This window comes from Oncorhynchus tshawytscha, linkage group LG15 (assembly GCF_018296145.1).
Source record: "Oncorhynchus tshawytscha isolate Ot180627B linkage group LG15, Otsh_v2.0, whole genome shotgun sequence".
Taxonomy (NCBI): domain Eukaryota; kingdom Metazoa; phylum Chordata; class Actinopteri; order Salmoniformes; family Salmonidae; genus Oncorhynchus; species Oncorhynchus tshawytscha.
This window is the reverse complement of record NC_056443.1, coordinates 16,309,372-16,326,569: the sequence shown is the minus strand read 5'-3', so window position 1 is coordinate 16,326,569 and position 17,198 is coordinate 16,309,372. Positions and strand designations below refer to the sequence as shown.

The 17,198-nt window shown below is 43.2% G+C and overlaps 1 protein-coding gene across 8 annotated transcripts in view; it reads left to right on the top strand.

The window, feature by feature from the left end:
- Window positions 1-7,068: 7,068 nt before the first annotated feature.
- The window catches only part of si:ch211-200p22.4 (phosphatidylinositol-binding clathrin assembly protein), a 57,908-nt gene continuing 47,778 nt past the window's right edge, over window positions 7,069-17,198 (top strand). For 3 of the 8 annotated variants that reach the window (XM_024373288.2, XM_042298191.1, XM_024373285.2), the window contains exon 1: window positions 7,072-8,326. In XM_024373288.2, the coding sequence (XP_024229056.1) occupies window positions 8,197-8,326 (130 nt within the window). In that variant the 5' untranslated portion in view covers window positions 7,072-8,196. Of the gene's footprint in view, window positions 8,327-17,198 lie in introns of all 8 variants that reach the window. The other 5 variants (XM_024373287.2, XM_024373283.2, XM_024373289.2 and 2 more) reach the window with 4 other exon arrangements.

The following is a 17,198-nucleotide window of genomic DNA, read 5'->3' as shown; positions in this document are numbered from 1 at the left end:
ACTGGCAGGTTGGGAGTGTTCTGTTCTTTCTTCTCTCCTTGCCGGTATCCTCAGCCAGTAGTGTGTGCTTTCCTTTTCAGAGTAAGACTTTTCTGTGTTGTCTCCCTTTCCCATCTGACTCTCATGTTTCTGTTTCTCATCCTTTTCTCTCTGGGTGGTGTCTTCGTTGACTGCGACCGAGCAGGCTGTGCAGGTAAGTCAACAGGTAGGTAATTAGCAAGTTGGAGCAGTTTTCGATGTAGAGTGTGGATCTTCATGCCACCAGACTCTGGACTTACTTTGTACACAGGGTTGTCACACACTTGCTCTTTGACAACGTAAACAGTTCTCTCCCAGTAGGACCACCTCTTTTGTTCAGGTTCTGGACAAGGATTTGAGCACCGGAGGACGACACTTTTAATCTGTCTGTACCTTCTCCCTCTTGCACTTGACTGCTTGCTGTTCTTGGATGCTATTCTGTATGTTTCAGTCTTTCTCTCAGCATTTGAGACAGCAGGTCAGCAAACAGCAGGTCTACTGGCAGGCGCGGATGGCGACCGTAGAACAGATATACGGGTGAGTATCCTGTGGACTTGAGTATCATCCTTCCTTCTCCTCAAGCGTTCTCAGCATCTGGAGCAAAGTTCTGTTGAATCTCTCCGCTGGGTTGCCCTGGGGATGGTACAGTGATGCTCTTGAGTGACCCACTCACGTCAGTTGCTGAAGTGTTTTGAAAAACGTGTTCTCAAATGCTCTACCCTGGTTGTGGTGGAGCTTCAAAAGGGTATCTGAACCTTGGTATGAAGTCATTGAAGATTCTTTCAGGCGCTGTTCTTCCGGACTTGTTTTTTTGTTGTCGGATAAGCTTGAACCAACCTTGTGAAGTAGTCTACAACCACCAGGATGTATTCAAAACCACCTCTGCTGGATTCCAGGTGTATGTCGTCCATAGAGGCCAGTGCCAGAAGGGGAACTTGATGTGATACTGCCCATAGTTGCTCTTACATGTGTGACTTCTGGTTGACATAGGGACACCTCCGTAACATGCTCCTCTATATCCCGCCTCATGAATTGCCTTAGAACCTTACCTTTGCCAGGATGAGGACTCTCTCTGTTCCTACAGTACTTCAAGACCGTCTGCTTGTAATTGACAGGTAGGACAAGCTGCTTTCTTTGATTGGTCTTCCGGTACAGGATTCCATTGTCGATGTACAGCTTTCCTCACTCATGCATTAGTTTCCTGGTTTGGCCACTCACTCGTCTTGCATTGCTGGGCAGGGTTCTGTTTGTCTCTTTCAACCTCATGAGCTCTCCGATGGCTGGATGGACTCTGAGCCCTTTGTAGCTCGTTGTGGTTGGTGGTTGACTGTTGATGGTTCCTTTAATTACAATCAGGCTCGACTACTGTAATGCTCTCGTCTGGTCTACCCAAGAAAGCCATTGGTCAACTACAAAACATACAGAATGCTGCAGCACGGGTACTGACCAAGACCAGACGTAGAGCACACATTACACCAGTTTTAAAGGTCTTTGCACTGGCTGCCTGTGAGTTTTAGAATTCATTTTAGGATTCTTCGATTGCTTTTAAATCAATCCACAATTGTGCACCCCAATACATGTCAGACATGCTTTTATTAAGTTATGTACCCAGTAGGTCCCGCAGGTCCTCTGGCACTGGCATTTTAACTATCCTAAAGCCTAGGACCAAGAGGCATGGAGAGGCAGCCTTTAGTTATTATGCCCCCAGCCTCTGGAATAGTCTGCCAGAGAACCAGAGGGAGGCCGAAGCTGTGGACATATTTAACAGAGATCTTAAGACTTTTTAGCTTTGCTTTTCCTCAGGGTGCATTTTAGTTGTTCAGTTTAAGTTTGTTGTGTAGTAAATATTTCAGCTTTGTTTAATTCGTTTTGTATTGTTTTGTACCTGTAAAGCACATTGCGTTGCATTCCATGTCTGAAATGTGCTGTATAAAAGCTTGATTTTATTTGACAAGGGTTCGCTGGGGTGGTGTTGAGGGCCGCCATCCAAGCCACATCTTTCCTTTTTGCTGCTTGGCTCCCTTCCCATGTTGCACGGACCACTTCACCTGGCAGCCTTTTGGTGCATTCTGCCATATCCAGGGGATGACGAAAGAGGGTGCCTGTGTCGTCATGGACTTTGTCTGGTCTGTATCTGATGTTGAAGTGGAAGTCAGGGAGTTCTCCAACCCATCTGTGGCCCACTGCATTCAGCTTGGCTGTGCTCATGACGTACAGTATGTCAGCGGGTTGTTGTCCGTGTAGATGGTGAAATGTGGGGCGGAGAAGAGGTAGTCTCTGAACTTCTCACACACTGCCCACTTCAATGCAATGAACTTTAGTTTGTTGGAGTGAGGGTTCTTGAACCATACCCAACGACTTGGAGACCCCCACTGGTAACGACTTGGAGACCCCAGTTGGAAAAGGACAGCGCCGAGACCTTGTTCTTTATCTTTTTCTCCCCAATTGGTAGTTGCAGTCTTGTCTCATCACTGCAACTCCCGTATGGACTCGGGAGAGGAGAAGGCCGAGAGCCGCGCGTCGTCCGAAACATAACCCAACCAAGCCGCAATGCTTCTTGACACAATGCCCACTTAACCTGGAAGCCAGTCGCACCAATGTGTCGGAGGAAACACCGTACACCTGGCGACTGTGTCAGCGTGCACTGAGTCAGGCACGCCACAGGAGTCGCCAGTGCGCGATGGGACAAGGACATCCCTACCGCCAAACCCTCCCCTAACCTGAACGATGCTGTGCCAATTGTGCCCCTCCCCATGGGTCTCCCGGTTGCAGCCGGCTGCAACAGAGCCTGGACTCGAACCAAGAATCTCTAGGGGCACAGCTAGCACTGCAATGCAGTGCCTTTAGACCACAGTGCCACTCGGGAGGCCTCAATAACTTGTTCTGAGACGTTGGTGTAGAGTGTGATGGGTTGGTCAAAGTTTTAAGATAGAATCCACCTGTACTGGCCTATAGGGTGTTGATGAGCCTCTCAAGGACAGTGTGGTGTTCCTCTATCCATCTCACTGGAGTTCTGGATGGAAAATGGGCACCTTTCCTCCTCCTTGTATGGATTGCCAGCTGACACTTCTGCTGTGTGACTTTTCAGTTGGAGTAGTTCATAGAGTAGTTTTGCTCCTCTGGAGAAGTCCTGGATGTAGTTTCGATAGTAGTTTAGGAATCCCAGCATTTTGCAAAAACCTCTTATGGTGCTGGGGGTCACCCCATGGCATTGTAGCGCAAACAGAACTGCCCGCATTCAATCCACATGATCTTCAAAGGACTTGGTGTTGCAGAGAACTTCATCCAGGTCAGGGATACAGCACTCCTCACGCAGTGAGTCCAGCATCTCCTCCATGCTCCTCTGAAATGTTGCAGAAGTGTTCGTCACCTCAAAGAGGATCCTCACCCACTGATAGTCCCCACGTTGTGATGAAGGCGGTGAGATGGTGGGAGCCTTCTGCCATGAAGCTTTGGTTGTAGGCCTTCCCTACAACCAAAGGATGGATAACCAGCTGTTGCCTCCAAGGATATTGGTTATATCTTGAATCTGAGGCAGAGGTTGCCAGTCTGGTATGGTCTTTCGATTGAGTAGCCTGTAGTTGATGCACAGTTGTAGGGTCCCATCTTTCTTGTGGATACACACAACAGGTGCAGAGTACAGTGATTTGGATACATACATACATACATACATACATACATACATACATACATACATACATACATACATACATACATACATACAGTAACAGCCGTTGTTGGTGGAAGAAGGTGAGGACCAATGCGCAGCGTCGTAAGTGTCCATATTTTTAATAAAGAAATTGAACACTGAACAAAAACAACACCGTGAACGAACGAAACAGTTCTGTCTGGTGCAGAATGCAAACACTCAACAGAAAATAATCACCCACAATTCAAGGGTGAAAACAAGCTACCTAAGTATGGTTCTCAATTAGGGACAACGATTGACAGCTGCCTCCGATTGAGAACCATAACAGGCCAAACACAGAAATCCCAAATCATAGAAAAAAGAACATGGACTGCCCACCCCAACTCACGCCCTGACCATACTAAAACAAAGACCAAACAAAGGAACTAAGGTCAGAACGTGACACATACATACATACATACATACATACATACATACATACATACATACATACATACAAAACATACATACACATTTATATACACATATACATATAGATATATAACCTCTTTGTAAAGTGGCTTAGGAACAGAGGTACACCCTCTCTGAACATGGATGTCATCCTTCAGGTTGATGGCCATCTGTGGACTGGGAATACACCCGATGTCTTCATCTCCACGTGCGAAGGTTGCAGACTCTTCGTACACCATGTTCATCATCAGCTCTTGCTGTTCTTTCTCCGGGTGGCTCCAGCTGATCTTTCTCCAGAGGTTTTGAGGGTCGATGTTCTCATCTAGGGGAATGACTTCAACACTGGGTAAGTATTTTGCTCTACGGATGTTGTTGAGGATGCTCACTTGGGTGCCAGTGTCAAGTTAAACACTCACAGGATAGCTATTCATGTTATATTTGAGAAGGCATTTGTCCCAGACAAGCTGGCCCACTCTCCTTTGGGTGGAAGGGACAGGGACTGGTAGAGTGCCTTGCAAAAGTATTCATCCCCCTTGGCGTGTTTTACTATTTTGTTGCATTGCCTGTAATGTAAATGGATTTTTATTTTTATTTCATATAATGGACATACACAACATAGTCCAAATTGGTGAAGTGAAAAAAAAAAAACTTTGTAAAAGTGGTGCGTGCATATGTATTCACCCCTTCTGCTATGAAGCCCCTAAATAAGATCTGGTGCAACCAATTACCTTCAGATGTTACATAATTAAATAAATAGGTTAAATAAAGTCCACCTGTGTGCAATCTAAGTGTCACATGATCTCAGTATGTATACACACACGTTCTGAAAGGCCACAGAGTCTGCCACACCACTAAGCAAGCGGCATCATGAAGACCAAGGAGCTCTCCAAACAGGTCAGGGACAAAGTTGTGGAGAAGTACAGATCAGGGTTGGGTTATAAAACAAAAGATATCAGAAACTTTGAACATCCTGTGGAGCACCATCAAATTCATTATTTAAAAATAGAAAGAATATGGCACCACAACAAACCTGCCAAGAGAGGGCCACCCACCAAACTCCGACCAGGCAAGGAGGGCATTAATCAGAGAGGCAACAAAGGGACCAAAGATAACCCTGAAGGAACTGCAAAGCGCCACAGTGGAGATTGGAGTATCTGTCCATAGGACCACTTTAAACTGTACACTCCACAGAGCTGGGCTTTACAGAAGAGTGGCCAGAGAAAATACATTGCTTAAAGAAAAGAATAAGCAAACATGTTTTGTGTTCACCAAAAGGCATGTGGGAGACTCCCCAAACATATGGAAGAAGATACTCTGGTCAGATGGCCAAAAAGCTCAATTTTAGTCTCATCAAGGAAAACACTATGTCTGGAGCAAACCTAACACCCCATCTCCCCCGAGAACATCATCCCCACAGTGAAGCATGGTGGTGGCAGCATGTTTTTCATTGGCAGAGACTGGGAAACTGGTCAGAATTGAAGGAATGATGGATGGTGCTACATACAGGGCAATTATTGAGGGAACCTGTTTCAGTCTTCCAGAGATTTGAGCCTGGGACAGAGGTCCACCTTCCAGCAGGACAATAACCCTAAGCATACATGGTAGGCATGTTGTGTAAATCAAATGATACAACCACCCCCCCAAAAAAGCAATTAGAATTCCAGGTTGTAAGGCAACAAAATAGGAAAAATACCAAGGGGGTGAATACTTTGGTTGCCAAATCACATTTTATTGGACACACATATTTAGCAGATGATATTGCAGGTGTAGCGAAATGCTTGTGTTCCTAGCTCCAACAGTGCAGTAATATCTAACAATTCACACACACCCGAACCCAGGTGTGTCCCATTTCGCTGACGACCCTCCTGGCTCCGCCCACCGACATCCTATTAAGGAAAACGAGCAAAGAGAAGGAATTTGGCAAACAGAAGTGGGAGGGTGGTCACATGTTCATACAAATATTTACACATTAAGTTTGCTGAAAATAAACGCAGTTGACAGTGACATTTCTTTTTTTGCTTAGTTTATAAAGGGCAGCAGCCTCTAAGGTGCAGGGTTGAGTCACCGGGTGGTAGCCAGCTAGTGATGGCTATTTAACAGTCTGATGGCCTTGAGATAAACAGAGTTTTTCAGTCTCTAGGTCCCAGCTTTAATGCATCTGTACTGACCTCGCCTTCTGGATGATAGCGGGGTGAACAGGCAGTGGCTCTGGTGGTTGATGATCTTTTCGGCCTTCCTGTGACTGTGCTGTAGGTGTCATGGAGGGCAGGTAGTTTGTCCCCGGTGATGCGTTGTGCATACCGCACCACCCCTTCGCGTTTGAGGGCGGAGCAGTTCCCGAACCAGGTTGTCATACAGCCCAACAGGATGCTCTCAATTGTGCATCAGTAAAAGTTTGTCAGTGTTTTGGGTAACTGAATGCTTTTACAGATGGTACATTTCAGGCAGGCTGATAAAAATGCAAATGTTTCTCACGATTTTAAAGCATCGGATGTGCCACATTTAGAGCTCAAGCGTCACTCAAGGACACAGTCTGAGAAATAATTTAGACCTTAAATTTGTAAAGATGACTATGCAAAAAATATTTACAGCGCATATATTACCTCGAATGAAAGTCAGATTTTGATTTGGTAAAAACACAAAACATTTTTTTCAATAAAACGAGGTAATTTCTGTATTTGTCTCAGACATTCCACAACTATCGCCACATTTCCACCTTAAATTTCAGACACATTTGGTGAGTTCGTTTTGCATGGCCCGGTGCCCCGGTTCCTCGAGATCCCTTTCAAGGACCAGTGGAATTAGGCTTCTAGAACGCGTAAAGGCCTCTCAGCAGCTGGGGCACCGGGCCAAGCAAAATGAATTCGCCCACTCTAAAAGTCCCATCCAATCAACTATTTCTCAGATCAGCTGATTCCTAAACTGCCATTTTGTCTGCCGGACACAGGCAGAGAGAGAGAAGCCAAGCAACAGCAACTATACACATCAAATAACTGGAATAACGAAAAAGCAGACGATGTGAATTGGCTGTCAAGTCCCATCGGTAAACGTTATTGAGATTTGGGGTTTGAAAGGAAATTGGATCGAATTTTATGGATATATCAGACTAATTACGTAAAACAAAGGAGTGTTTCACTCCTGGCACGAAACTCGAAGGACGCGAGTTGAGAAAGAACCCCGAACCCGTCAGATAGCTAGCTTTTAGCAGTAGTGTTAATAGGAAGGCTAGCCAGCGGTCTTCTGTTTTGTCTCTCTTGGTTTCGTCCTCGTCAAGTCTGAAGCTCAAGACAAATTGGCAAGTTTGGCAGTTTAATGTTGGTTCCCCTTCCTCTTTATGTGTCGCTCGAAACCAAGGGACTGCTCTGTTCAATGTAGCCCAAACACACAAAACGTTAGTGGAAGTTGAAGTGAAGAACTCGGAAGAAGGATTTGGTGTTAACTAACGTTAGATAGCCCGCTATTAACAGTTATCTAGCTAATTTAGCTGAACTTTGATTTGAATTCCGGGCACATAGGTAGCTCGCCAGGCAGTGGACTGTGCTTTGTCTCGCTAATTGAACGTTGGCATCTAGGCTGCTCGTAAGCTAGTTATGTTTATTTGTAGCCATCGAGCAAACATTAATGTTTACAAATTGCACAGTGGGACTCTTTCCTGGATCGAATGCTCCAACGGAAATATAAGTTAACACAAGCTAGCCCATATTTGTTAGCTAGTTTTATTATACAGAATATATACCTTGCTAATTATATAGTTATTTAACTGCTCACTGATTTGCCATTTCAAGCGGACCGGGGCAGATAAAGCTAGTTTAAAATTATTGTGCGCTGGATTTGAACTACCTTAGGTAATGTTAGTTAGCTAACACATATTGCAACAAATACATTTTTCAACGACAATGGACTAGACGTCATAACACTTTTTTTGTTGTTGTCAAGGAACCGATTGACGTGGCCTGAAACCGTCACACACTTGCCGTCACTGGTGTTACGTGCGTCAGCTAATATCCAATCATTGGACCGTGTGTGTGTTGATCATCTAGCTAATTATTGTGGGGTTTGTAGCGAAACATTGAAACACAATGTCAGGACAGTCTATAACGGATCGGATCGCCGCGGCACAGCACAGCATGACCGGGTCGGCTATTAGCAAAGCCGTGTGCAAGGCCTCGACGCACGAAGTCAGCGGTCCCAAGAAGAAACACCTTGATTGTGAGTATCGTGTGGGTGGGTGGTGTGTGTTGTCCGTATGTTTCTGTGTGTGATCTTTGATCAGAAGCAGACATGCCAATAATGTAGCTAGCTCGCTACATTGTTGCATTCCATCATAGTGTAGCTGCTTCCCTAGCTATAATTCACTGTAGCAAGCAGACAGGCAGACACTATCTTAACTGACATTTGGCAATGCATTTCTGCGGATGATTATGGTGCATCCCCTACTGTCCATGTCTGGACAGTACACTGGTCATTAATTTTGTTAGCGTGGTGGTGGCTTGTACTGGTCTCCCATGTTGTCTTTGCCATTCCTTCCTGGTCATAAAATTTTAAAATGTGTGTCTTATAGGGCGACTTACAGGAGCAGTTAGGGTTAATGCCTTACTCAAGTGCACATGGACAGATTTTTCACCTAGTCTGTTCGGGGATTTGAACCAACAACCTTTCGGTTACCGGCCCAAAACTTTAACTGCTAGGCTACCTGCCGTATGATGGAATATGTTTCTTGTTTCATCTGCCTTTCTGCAAATCCAATTTCCTTCAGGAACAATAAAGTTTAATTTGAACATAAGGTCTAGTCGTGTTCCAGGCTATTGGGTCATTATTTGTGCTGTAATGTCACCACTGTCTATGTGAAGACACTAAAGGTTATTGAGGAAGCAGGATCAATGAAAGCGAAGTTCAAGTATAAAAAGATAGTTAATGTGTCAAGCCTCTGGATAGTTGTTACAGGACGAAGATACTTCTTCTTTGCAGCTGTTAGAATGCTAAGGATTGCTTTATAGTGTTGTTGTAACTGGTGTCCCCACAATACTCTGCTATAGCAATACCAGATCTCGCTCTGTTAAAATGCTTAGAAAAACTTTAGACTGCTATTGAATGCTTTTAGTACAATGCTAGACTGGTGTTGTATAATAACTGGTGTCTCCACTTTGCTGTCAAAATTGTTTAGCAAGCTGTAGCTAGGCTATATTACATTGTATCATAACTGTAGTATCGTAACTGGTGTCCCGACACTTATCAGTTGCAGGCAGAAGCCATATCATCAGCCTAACCTGAAATACACGCCATTGTTAATAATAAATTGTGTTTTGAAGCCATTTCCTAGAGAGAGGGTTGGCACAATTACCATATAACTGTTTAACTGACAGTTGTGAATGAAGACAGTCACGGAAATAAAATAACCCTCATTACCCCGAAACTTTTTTGTTGTTGGTGTGTGTGGTAAACACAGCTGGTTGAAAACAGGGTGGCCGGGCATTTGTGTTGTTGAGTCCATTTCTGCTGTAATATGGAATGTTCTGGCCATTTTCTTTAACCTCAAAATCATTATCCAGATCATGTTACGAACTAAGGATGCACATTCCGGTCAGTTTTCCTGCCGACTAACCAACCCTCATATTAACTGTTCAACAAACGGTTACATTTTTTTCAAACAATAACATGGGATGACAACAGAGAATACCAGACGGAGGCACTTTCCATTCAGCACCACAGAGCTCCGCCGACTATACCGTTTTCGTATGAGCTTTGGCTCTGCATTTGAGGTGCTGTCCATTCAGAGCTGATGAATCCAGGCGCAGCATTGTATTCGCTGATGTCGGCCTTGTTGCGACTTCATAACTTATATTTAGAGCAGGGATCATCAACTAGATTCAGCTGTGGGCATTATTATTATTATTATTTTTAAGTCGATAGTCAGGGGGCCCGGAACATAATTAGAAATACTTTGTAGACTTCAAATTGACCTGCAAGAAGCCAAGACAGAATTTTTGACTAAAACATAATCATTTCAAACCTTGCTTAAATTTGTATATAATCACATAGATGGGTTAGCTGACAATGTCACAAAAACGATGTGCTTGCTTCCTTGGGGCAGAAGTCAGTGTGTTGTGATTCTGGATGGCCAGATTACAAGCAAGGACAAAAAAATGTGATGTACGGAATAGAGGTCGACCGATTTATGTTTTCTCGACGCCGATACCGATTATTGGAGGACCAAAAAGGCAGATGCCGATTAATCGGCCGATTTGATAAAAAAACGCTTTTTTTTTTAATTTAAAAATGTAATTATTTTGTTAGTTTTTGTTGTTGTAATAATGACAATTACAACAATACTGAATGAACACTTATTTTAACTTAATATAATACATCAATAAAATCTATTTAGCCTCAAGTAAATAATGAAACATGTTCAATTTGGTTTAAATAATGCAAAAACAAAGTGTTGGAGAAGAAAGTGAAAGTGCAATATGTGCTATGTAAGAAAGCTAACATTTCAGTTCCTTGCTCAGAACATGAGATCATATGAAAGCTGGTGGTTCCTTTTAACATGAGTCTTCAATATTCCCAGGTAAGAAGTTTTAGGTTGCAGTTATTATAGGAATTATTGGACTATTTCCCTCTATACCATTTGTATTTCATTAACCTTTGAATATTGGATGTTCTTATAGGCACTTTAGTATTGCCAGTCTAACAGTATAGCTTCCGTCCCTCTCCTCGCTCCTCCCTGGGCTCGAACCAGCAACACAACGACAACAGCCACCCTCGAAGCAGCGTTGCCCATGCAGAGCAAGGGGAACAACTACTAGAAGGCTCAGAACGAGTGATGTTTGAAACGCTATTAGCGCATGCTAACTAGCTAGCCATTTCACTTCGGTTACACCAGCCTCATCTCGGGAGTTGATAGGCTTGAAGTCATAAACAGCGCAGTGCTTGATGCACATTGAAGAGCTGCTGGCAAAACGCACGAAAGTGCTGTTTGAATGAATGTTTTCGCGCCTGCTTCTGCCTACCACCGCTCAGTCAGATACTTCGATACTTGAATGCTCAGTCAAATTAAATGCAACACAGGACACGCTAGATAACATCTAGTAATATCATCAACCATTAAAAAAAAAAAATTAGAACATTTTTTAACCTTTTATTTTACTAGGCAAGTCAGTTAAGAACAAATTCTTATTTTCAATGACGGCCTAAGAACAGTGTGTTAACTGCCTGTTCAGGGGCAGAACGACAGATTTGTACCTTTTCAGCTCGGGGATTCGAACTTGCAACCTTTCGATTACTAGTCCAACGCTCTAACCACTAGGCTACCCTGCCGCTCATGTCTAGTTAACTAGTGATTATGATTGATTGTTTTTATAAGATAAGTTTAATGCTAGCTAGCAACTTACCTTGGCTTACTGCATTTGCGTAACAGGCAGTCTCCATGTGGAGTGCAACGAGAGAGAGGCAGGTCTTTAATGCGTTGGACTAGTTACCTGTAAGGTTGCAAGATTGGATCCCCCGAGCTGACAATGTGAAAATCTGTCGTTCTGCCCCTGAACGAGGCAGTTAACCCACCGTTCCTCGGCCGTCATTGAAAATAACAATGTGTTCTTAACTGACTTGCCTAGTTAATTAAAACCTCTTGTAAATACCCATCCCGGATCCGGGAGAATTGTCATCAACTGACACTAAGTAGCATAACGCAACGGACAAAAAAATCTTACAAGAAAATATTCCTATTCATGAAATCAAAAGTGAAATATATTCAAACACAGTTTAGCCTAATCACCCTGTCATCTCAGATTTTGAAAATATGCTTTACAGCCAAAGCAAGACAAGCATTTGTGTAAGTTTATCGATAGCCTAGCATAGCATTATGCCTAGCTAGCAGCAGGCAATCTGGTCACGAAAATCAGAAAAGCAATCAAATTAAATCATTTACCTTTGATGAGCTTCAGATGTTTTCACTCATGAGACTCCCAGTAGATAGCAAATGTTCCTTTTTTCCAGAAAAATTATTTTTGTAGCCACGTTTGGCTAAGAAAACGACCGGAAATTGCGGTCACGACAAAGCCGAAAAATATTCCAAATTAGTTCCATAATATCGACAGAAACATGGCAAACGTTGTTTATAATCAATCCTCAAGGTGTTTTTCAAATATCTATTCAATAATATATAAACCGGGACAGAGCTTTTTTCAGTAAGACCGGGTGGAAAAATGGCTACCTCTGTCTTTTGCGCGAGAAATACACAAAGAGTCATCAGGTGGACACTGACGAATGTTGTCGCTCAGGCTCATTTTTCAAAATAAAACCCTGAAACTGTCTTGTGATACTAAATACATCAAGGAAGCCATAGAAAAAGGCATCTCGTTGATATCCCATTCACTGCTCAATAGGGAAGCATAGGAAGGGACTCTTATTTAGAAACCGCTGTGTTCCTGATTGGATTTTTCTCATTCTTTTGCCTGCAATATCAGTTCTATTATACTCACAGACAATATCTTTACAGTTTTGGAAACTTGAGTGTTTTCTATCCCAAGCGGCCAATTATATGCATATTCTATTTTCTGGTCCTGAAAAATAGCCTGTTTCCTTTGGGAACGCAGTTGTCAAGGAAGTGAGTTTTTGTTGATAAAGGACCTCCCACCCCCACCGTCTGTCAACCAAGCATGTAAATGCGGAGCTATACGGAGCCCTCCGCTTTGTTATAAAATTTGGGAAGCACACAGCGATGTACAGAGCTCGATTTAACCTCCGGTGACTCTGCAATTGCGTTAAACCCTCCGTATGGAGCCTCCGGAAAGCATCCCCGGAGCAAGCATAAATGGGCTTTTAGGCGATTTCATGAGCATGTTGTCTAGACTGATGGCAGACACCACGAATAAACTGTTGAGTAGGGTCTAAGCTACAACATGCAAAAGTTTAAAAAAAAGTGTTTTTAGATATAAAGGTTAAAGACATTTTATTAAATGTTTTTCCAGAAAGCTTCTAAACGATATACATTTATATTTTTCAGTGATAACTACATGGATGTCTCATGGTGTGGTGGGGTATGCAAAATGGATCAACTTTGAGCACCTATCTATTTAATGATTTGGCATTAGTCCAAAAAGTCACTGCGTACTTCTACAATGGGCAAATACTTTATATATAGTGTGTGGCCACCCCTTCAAATTAGTGGATTCATCCATACCCGTTGCTGACGGGTATATATAATCAAGCACACAGCCATGCAATCTCCATAAATAAACATTGGCAGTGGAATGGCCTTACTGAAGCTCTCCGTGACTTTCAACGTGGCACCGTCATAGGTTGCCACCTTTCTAACAAGTCATTGGGTCAAATTTCTGCCCTGCTAGAGCTGCCCCTGTCAACTTTAAATGCTTTTATTGTGGAGTGGAAACATCTAGGCGCAACAACGGCTCAGCTGTGAAGTTGTAGGCCACACTAGCTCACTGAACAGGACTGCAGGTTGCTGAAGCGCCTAAAAATGGTCTGTTCTTGGTTGCAACACTCACTACTGAGTTCCAAACGGCATCTGGAAGCAATGTGGAAACACGTTCTCTGAATAATGTCGCCCACAGATAGGGCAGCTGTGCTCCTAGGCAACTTTGCAGTATTTTTGATTGAACTGATTCGAGGCTAATTCAAAACACCGCCTGCGGAGAAGAGATATTCGAAGTGGACTTCTATTCTGACTCAGGAGGCGCGCACACTTCCAACCGCTTCCAAGTAAATATGAGTATATTACTCGCTAATGTTCAGTCATCAGGGAATGTAACGTACTCTGTCTCACGGGAACATGGCGCTCTCGGGATATACTGTCTGACTCTGTACAGCCAGTTGGGCTCTCAGTTCATCGCGCAGACAGGACTAAATATCTCTCTGGGAAGAAGGGCCGGGGTCTATGTTTCATGATTAACGTTGTGGTGTGATTGTGATAACTTACAGGAACTCAAGTCCTTTTGGTCACCCGACTTAGAATACTTCACCTTCACATGCTGACCGCATTACCTCCCTTGAGAATTATCTTCTGTCATCATCACTTCCGTATCTATTGCCCCTCAAGCCAATACCACGACGGCCCTCAAAGAACTTCACTGGACTTTATGTAAAGTGGAAACCACATATCCTGAGGCTGCATTTATTGTCGCTGGGGATTTTTAATTTTTGTTGTTGTTGAGGAAAACGCTACGGAAGTTCTACCAACACATTGACTGTAGTACTCGTGCTGGTAAAACACTCGACCACTGCTATTCTCTCTTCCGGAATGCCTACGACAAGGCCCTCCCCCTTCGGCAAATCAGACTACAATTCCATTTTGCTCCCCCCTTCCTATAGGCAGAAACTCAAATAGGAAGTAACCGGTCTAAGGTCTATTCAACGCTGGTCTGACCAATCGAAATCCATCTTCAAGATTTTTTTTGATCACGTTGACTGAGATATGTTCCGGGTAGCCTCTATGAATAACATTGCCGAATATACTGATACGGTGACTGAGTTTATCAGGACGTGTATAGGAGATGTTGTTCCCAGTGTGACTAACACCTACCCTAAACACAAACCGTGGATAGATGGCAGTATTCCCCCAAAACTGAAACCGTGAATCACTGCATTTAACCATGACGAGGTGACTGGGAATATGGCAGAACACAAACAGTGTAGTTATTCCCACCGCAAGGCAGTAAAACGGGCATAACGTCAGTATCGAGACAGTGGAGTCGCTATTCAATTGTCATATATTTTTGATTTGCACATCAGCTAGCCGTTCATGTAGGTAGACTTGGATGACATGACATGTACCAGAGATGCCACACCCATCTAGCTTTGACTCGCGTCACCCTTATCTGGCTTCCAAACGCAAAAGCGCCATGGAAGCTGTAATCTCGTGGATACAAGATGTGGAACATTCCTTTAACAACCTACCTTTTTGCTCCTTGCTAAAACAAGTAAGGTGAATGAGTCTTCCGTGGCCTATTCAACACCCCCCTCCCTGCAGTGGCAACACACATTAGAAATAGAATGAATAGCACGTGCATGGGACCTCTAACCCTGGCACTTTGATTGTACCCGTAAGTTTACCAATCTCAATGGCTGCCTGTTGTAATGCAGTAATTTCCATGGTAACTTGAATGAGCCTTCTACATTATGTTAAAGGTCCAATGCAGCTGTTTTCATCTCAATATCAAATAGTTTCCGGTTAACAATTTAAGGTTGAGTTTGTAAATTCACTCTGGCCATCTACTCCGATTTCAGGGCACTCTAGTCTGAGTGAGCACAGAATAGCTGATGAATTTACGAATGCTCGGTAAACGTTGGCAAAAAATAATTGTTGCCAGCATCACAGTTAGTCACCGATGCTCTGGATAACATGAAAACAGCCTAACCAGCTCTACTAGGGTGTGTAAAATGGTCAGGGAGGTGTTCTCTCATTTGTTTGGAACTAACTAGCCAACATTAGCCAGTTAGCTTGGGCGCTTGACTGCCGTTGTGAGGTCAGAATGATCCGATCAACACTACTCCTCGACCAGAGTGTCCAGTGTGCGCTCTGAATGCTCCGAATTTACAAACTGACAATCTGCAATCTGAATTGACAAAGGCCCAGAGGACAGTCTGAGGGCACTCTGGCGCTCCAGATTGAATTGACGAACACACCCTAAATACCTTACTATGATTTGTTTTCAATTAAAATGGTCAAATATAAACATATAGCTGCTTAGCCAAGGGCAATTTGTCAAGCAATAATTTTTGGTTATTACAGTGACCGTGGTCATTTGGCTGGCTAATAAGTCACCCCAAAATTTCCTTCACTGTCATAGCCCTGCCAAGAGAGGATGCTGTGTAGGCCTAGATTGTTTATTTTCATGGTTATAACTTGAAGTGGTATGATTTGTTAGTGTCTCGTGACAGATGTATGTAGGTTTATTCAGATTAAAGAGGGTTCTAACAGGGACACCTTGACGCCCTATCTATTTATATATGTACATAAACTTTTCAATTTACATTAGCAACAGACTTTCATGTGCCGAGAGTTTGGGTATTTGGCAACGGAGTTTCTTGCACTGCGGTTTAAAATGTATCGTACATATCCCAGTAACGTTAGCCAGTGGCTAAGCCTGCGTACAACAATCCGATTGAACTATGCAAGCAACTTTTCATTTGAACTATATTACATTCTTGAATAATGCAACCCAAAACCACATTACGCTCTTGAATAATGCAGCAATTCACAAGCATGGGCGTTTTCTCTTCCGTACACTAAAGGCCATTTACTACTAGCTCACCTTAGCCTATCAAATTAATGATTTAGCTACCCCTCATACGAATATTAAAGTTGTCGGTCTACCTTACAACATTGGAACAAACCAAGCTTCAATTTGATCAATATCATGCAAATCGTTACATGTGGTAAAAGCTAATTGGGACAGAAAACGTGGGTAATTCACTGCGAGTTGACATCAGTCAGCCATAGTGCACAGCTGACTGTTATATTTTTTTCATAAAGATACGATAATTTCAGAATGTAATAGGCTGTGAACATTTAAAGCAAGTCTGAAATATAAGGAAAATGTCTGTTTCAAAAACATTGCTCTGCTAGTTTTACTGTAGGAGTGTTGGGCTCAATGAGACACTTCTGTTTACACTGCCCTGCTCGGAGGGGGGGGGACTCGAGGAAGGCTTTCCCGTGACCTCCGGAGGTGACGAGTTTACATTACAGTAATGTCTCAGGAGAATCGATAACTCTCGAATCTCGTCAATGTAAAAAGAGCCTGAGTGCAGGCCTTGGTCATAGACTGCCCTATAGCAAAACATGACCAGATACCTGTGCATTCCCTTTGAAAAGTGTAAATACCTCTCGAGTTGAATTCCTCTATTTGTATGTTTTCAGGGAGCGAGATGCCTTGACATTATCAACCTGTTTGTTTTCAGTCTCCTACTGCCGCTGCATAAACAGCCCGGCTTGCATGAGGCCTTTTTTGTGATATTTTTTGGCAAAATGCTTGGTTTGTTTGTTGCTACAATTCTGATATTTTGCATGGCAGTATGCAATGATTTTGTCCAATTGATTGTGAAAATGCACTGACGAGGGAAGAAG